The following is a 6,000-nucleotide window of genomic DNA, read 5'->3' as shown; positions in this document are numbered from 1 at the left end:
CATTACAAGGGGTCTCATTTATTAAAGAGTGCGTAGGATTCCTACTAAAAGTATATGTACATACAAAAGCCGGAAATGGTGTACACAAAAGATAATTCCGATTTATATAACCGTGCGCACGTAGCCTGACGTTGTCAGACTCATTATTCTAGTCAGAATATGAGTCTGAGACCGCTCCATTGGGCTTTGATTATGGGGCGTGTTTCAACCGAACCAGGAAACCAAGTGCCTCTTCGCTCAATTGGATAGACCTACAACCAATCAGAGCAACGTAGTATGTGAGGTATGTCAAGCGACGCATAGTTGTTGTCAGTTGTCTATGGCAAGCCGATTTGACATAAATTCGCTAGACTGGATATGTGTTGCAGATATCTGCAATTCAGTTTCGCCTAGTCAAAGAGAACATTTTGGATATCCGCAACTACATTCCTCCTATCCACAACTGTCATTTCAGATATCCAAAAAGACATTCCTCCTAGGAGAAATGACGTCATTTTTGCCATTCATGTCTATGGGGTTTCTCATTACAGATATCTACAATTCAATTGCGGATATCCACTATGTGAATTACGGATATCTGCAACTGAATTGTAGATATCTGTAATTCCAGTTGGAGATATCTACAATTTGATTCTGACTAGTCATAATTCCAGTTCAAGATATCTTTAATTCACCTCAATTCAAGATATCTACATGTCCCTTTTCAGATATCTTAAATTAAGTTTTGACTAGGCGAAATTACATTGTAGATATCTCTAACTGGAGTTAAGACTAGTCAAAACGACGTTGTAGATATCTCAAACTGGAGTTAGGGATAGTCATAATTTAATTGTAGATATCTATTATCAGGTTATAGATATCTTGAAATTAATTTTGATAAGAGATATCTAAAGTTGTAGAGATCTGTAACTTTCATTCCGCCTAGTCAAAATTGAATTACAGATATCTTAAATTAGAGTTTTGACTAGGCGAAATTACGTTTCAGATATCTGTAATGACAAATTATAGGACCGCCTCCCACTTTAGACGGGAGCGGAGCAGGTCGTTGTCGTTCATCATCATTCACACAATACACCTGTGTTCACTGATTACATCGGTCCACGGATCAGTTTAGTACCATGTCACAGCAGCCGGCAGTCGAGGGGGTCGGGGGTTTTAACCGTCTTTTTAACGCTGCAGCCCGTGCCAGGCAGGAGCTGGCAACGAGCAATGAGGATTCCCGATTACTTTCTTCAACGAGAAGACTATTTCGCCGGGAAGTTCCACGAGTTCGGGGTAAGTTTGGCCATTTGCTAGCTAGCAGAATGTGCTAGCAGAAGTTCGGGGTAACGTTAGCTGTTAAATATGTTAACCTATCTTGTTTTTCCGGGTTGACTATCGTGCTTCGTTATCGTAATCGGAATTACGGCATGGCACCATTATAAAAGGTATACACTACAGTAAGCGGTAATATGGTGAGCCGTTCCAAGAGATCCGGCTCACTAAAAAGAGCCGAAATTCCCATCCCTAATTCCCTGGTTGTTTTTATCATTGGTGTGACCAGAATTTTTTTCAATATCGCCGTTTTTCAGAATACCCTGCTGCTATGTATAAACATGGCCTAACCATGACGCACTTTATAATAGAGCACCTTACCACCCACTGAATCACAGGGTCAGTCCCTCTCTGCCTGCATGCCATACACCCCTCAGTACATTCATGTGAACTTTTTATTTGTTTTATTTAGTATCTTATTGTCCATATTATTCATATAGATTTTAGCAAAGAGTGACTGACAGTTATGTATTTGTGTTTACAGGAGGATCTGGTGGCTGCAGGGAAAACCTTATTTGGCAAGCAAAGCTTTTCCTCCTTCCAGGGCCAGATAGTGATTTTCTGCCCCCAACAAAAACACTTGATGAACTTGCTAAACTTGGATTAGGTAATGTGAGATTGAAGCACATAAGAATTGAGTGTTATTTACTTTTACACCTTATTATCCAACCTTCTTGCCAAGAAAACTATGGAACAAGCTTTTTTAATTCTAACTTGAGCCTGTCTAGTCCCATTTGTAAAACTGTGTATTGGGAGACATTTAATTATGTTAAAATACATTTAGCATTTGTTTTAGAGAAATATTGTAGAGCTGTTTACTCTTTTATGCATTTTCATAAAAGTTTCCATGTAGCCATTTTAATAAATACACCTATGCCCTTCCAACACTTTCTCATGCCAAGGCATCATTTTGAAAGTGTTGAGGAATATCTCCCAATGAATCATTTTGCATCAGCTATCTAAAGTTAGTCAATGGTGGTTATGGTTAGTGTGGGTTCTAGGTGGTGCATTCGGAGGCTCAGCTACACCATATATCATATGTTAATGTTCTTTCACATATTATGCTCAGAGGCTCAACTGTGTGATGCCCTTGGGAGTGAAACCAGGCTCCCTCATCTCAGTCATATACAAATTTTGTTTAGCTTTAAACTTTGTAGAAGCACAACTTATCATAGGTTAGCTGTGGCAGTCATACAGGTCTACTTTAGTGGTTGGCAACACTGATTATCTCTGAAAATATGACAACAGTTTGGAAGCCTTGATTTGTGGAATTTATCGTCTTTGAAACTGTCTTCGCGAACATTGTAGGAGTCTGGGCAAGATCTCTAAGGACAGTTTGCGAGGATTCCTGAAATATCGGGAATATAGTATTAGCAACTAATGGCTGAGTTACTTTGCCACTAGAAGCAGATTATACTGATGTTTACATTTCCATTTTTAGGAAAACCTGTGCAAGATTCAGCAGACAGCCGCACAAACTCGAAGATTGGGTTGAACTGGAGTCTAGCGGAATTAAACAGCTATGTTTGTCACAGCTACCCTCACATAAGCTTAAATTTGGTTGGGTTTGAATTGGCAAGAACAGGCAAAGGACGCAAAATCCAGATATTGAATGTTAGTTCTGTGAGGGAACTAAAAACAGCTGTTGGCAAAAGCAGACTTTACATCGTGCCACGAGCCACTGTCTTGCAGGTATGGAATTATATACACAGGGATTTATATCATACTACAGTGCTGAAGTTAGTTTCACCTTTGTAACCTATTTTGAGGTTCTTAGAAATAGGCTGTTTATGTTTTTTTACCTTGACAGTTATAATAATAATAATGTACTACAATCAAATGTGTTAACTGTAATGTCTGCCTGTAACTGAAGTTACCCTCTCTGACCTCAGGAAACCTCACCACCCTCAGCCATGTCCCAGAATTCATTCCCACCACTCTCTGCAGCTCCAGCAGCAGATGAGACCTCACAGGTGGCTAAGGAAAATGTGGTTTCAGATCAGGTCCATATTGAAATGATTGCACATCTAAGATCAGTATGCACTTGATGAGTGGCAGATATAAACGGTGTTTTTTGTCTTTTTCTAATATGTATTTATTATACTGTGATGTCTGAGCAGTTACATTCCCCAGGCAAACAGTTTTTGTACGTTTTGATTTTCTGTGTACTGCCAGGTGGCATCCACATCCTCTGCCATATCCATGGTTTCATTCCCACCACTCTCAATTGCTCCAGTACAAGATGAGACCGCCCCTTTGGCTGAGAGTACCCAAGCTCAAAGTGTGGTTGCAAATCGGGTAACAAATTTTGACATTATAGAATCTATTATTTTAAGTATGTGTAGGCCTATTTGATGGTGATTGGTGAGAAATGCCATTTTTGATGTTTTACTTTAGGCTCTTCAAGAATGGCAAGCAATACGTGCCCAGCAAGACCAGGAATATAATGACAATTTGTTGGTGGATCAGGAGAAGGTAAAATTTCCAAGTTGTTATTTTGTATGTTTTACATTATATTACAGAATGCATAAATAATTTTAATGTGGTCTTTTAATAGGAGAGGAAGAAACTAGCCTATCAGGCCTGTGAGGAAAGGCGTCAAAAGGTTTGTTTGTAATATTCGTTTGAATGAACTAGCCGAAGATTAATTTGAATTTTCTTTTTAATGAGAGCAATAACATTTCAGGCTATTGAAGCAAGACATCAGCGTCTATCTGCATGTGAGGTACCCTTTGATGGGGTGTTGATCAAATTTAAATATCCAGATGGACACCTCAACATGAGGAAATTCAGCTTGTGTGAGCCAATTCAGGTGATGTGTGTTCAGCTTGAGAAAATATCAAGTGTCGTCACAGTGGGTTGTCAAACGTCACTGGTGTAACACTGTTTCACATATTTTTAGACCTTGTTTGACTTTGTGGGACAAGATGATGGTGCCAGTGAAACCTTTGTGGTACAAGAAGCCACATCATCAAGATCAATTGAGAGCAGTTCCGCCGGGTCAATAATTGATCATGGTATAAAACCATCCTCAACTCTTTACGTACTTTGGTTTTCAAATCACCATGTACAGGTAAATGTTTATTGCATTGTATTTCCTGTCTCAAATGAAAAATTGTTTTTTTTTGTGCAAGCTCATTTATTGTGTATGTTTGTCTTCAGGAAATTCTCTCAGGTCAACAAAATGATGGAGCTCATGCCCTAAACCATACATCTCCTGGTCAGTCGTCGCTGTCTGAGCCCTCAATCCAGCAAAGTCTCTCTGTGCCCTCTCTCCAGTCTGAGCCCTCAACCCAGCCAAGTCTCTCTGTGACCTCCACCCACTCACTGCTGTTTGAGCCCTCTCTCCAGCCTCTGCCATCTGAGAACTCTATCCAGCCATCGCTCACTCTGATCTCACAACCGCAAGAAATCCTGACTGATGAAGAACCATCACTCCCTCCTTCACCTGTCCAGGAACCAATCATTGATCTTGATGAACAAGAGGAGACGGTTTCACAAAATCAGTCTCCTGTATCAACACATCACCTTAGAGGACCTGTGGATGAGTATGTGTTTCTCATTAACTTGACATTGATGTTTTTGGTGTATGTAAATATTACATTTTCTATACCATAAAAAGGACTAGCACTAAACCAAAGTCAGTGTGATGCTTATATCCTGTAACATTTAAGCAGGTGGTTAAAACTTAGAAAACATGGTACATATTTGGCATATGAATAAAATGTATGAACTTCTTTGGTTGCAGGATTGATCTACAGACCATATTGAAAAAACTGGTCAGCAAAGTAGATGACTGCTTCTCTCCAACAAGCAACCAAATAAATGTGTGCAGGGACAATGTTTTACCATGTAGCCTGCGGGCGTTTAAACGGAAGTCCTTCGACCCTGAAGCAAGACTGGATGTTGTCTTTGTGGATGAAGATGACAATGGTGAAGGGGCAGTTGACGAAGGCGGCCCGACCAGAGAGTACCTAAGGCTGTTGATGAGGGCCGTCCACCAATCAAACATCTTCGATGGACATGAGAAAGACCGGCAGTTGCGTCTTGATACGCAAGGTAAGGAAGCCCAAATTCTTGGGGCTGTCTTCATTCAACTGGCATAATTCTAGAAATGTATACACGGAAACCTATTTCTCCTGTCTTGATTTATTGTGTTTTTTTTACGTGTTCATTTTAGCTTTACAGAGTAAACTGTACACCTGGGTGGGGAAAATGATAGCTGTGTGCATCATTCATGGAGGAGTTGGTCCGCATTTCTTCTCGGAAAGGCTTTTCCGGCAAATCTGTGGAATAGAAACGATCCCGGCCACGGTCAATGAAGTTGGCGACCATCCTTTTAGGGAGCAGTTGATGAAAGTAAGAAGGAGAAAGGTGTTATACATTGAATGTACAGTCTACTGTGACACAGCCCTCCAGTTGCTTTCTATTAACTTTCTATTTATGAAATGCTTCCTTTCATAGTGTACAACTATTGACATGTAATTTATATAGGATAGGTGTCCTTGTAAGCCAAGTTTGGATTGTAGACTCCAGCACATTTTAATTATCCTTGTCTTTATGTGCCACTCACTATCTTTCATTCTGTCTTTTCTTTCTTTTTGTCTTTCTGTCGATTTGTCTTTTCTTTTTAGATACAGGATGCAACAACAGTCAGAGAGGCAAACCATGCAATAACAGAGGCAG

General features: G+C 40.0%; 1 protein-coding gene across 1 annotated transcript; it reads left to right on the top strand.

Moving 5' to 3' along the window:
* Positions 1-2,942: 2,942 nt before the first annotated feature.
* LOC133017587 (uncharacterized) lies at positions 2,943-5,799 on the top strand. Its single transcript, XM_061083697.1, has 11 exons — positions 2,943-3,006; positions 3,207-3,317; positions 3,490-3,612; positions 3,712-3,789; positions 3,872-3,919; positions 4,001-4,126; positions 4,217-4,387; positions 4,477-4,862; positions 5,063-5,373; positions 5,495-5,673; positions 5,779-5,799. Exons 2-11 carry the CDS (start codon positions 3,228-3,230, stop codon positions 5,797-5,799), a joined length of 1,533 nt encoding a protein of 510 aa, XP_060939680.1. The 5' UTR covers positions 2,943-3,006; positions 3,207-3,227.
* Positions 5,800-6,000: the final 201 nt, after the last annotated feature.

This window comes from Limanda limanda, chromosome 13, assembly GCF_963576545.1.
Source record: "Limanda limanda chromosome 13, fLimLim1.1, whole genome shotgun sequence".
In the NCBI taxonomy this organism is placed as follows: Eukaryota; Metazoa; Chordata; class Actinopteri; order Pleuronectiformes; family Pleuronectidae; genus Limanda; species Limanda limanda.
This window is presented reverse-complemented; position numbering and strand designations above follow the sequence as displayed.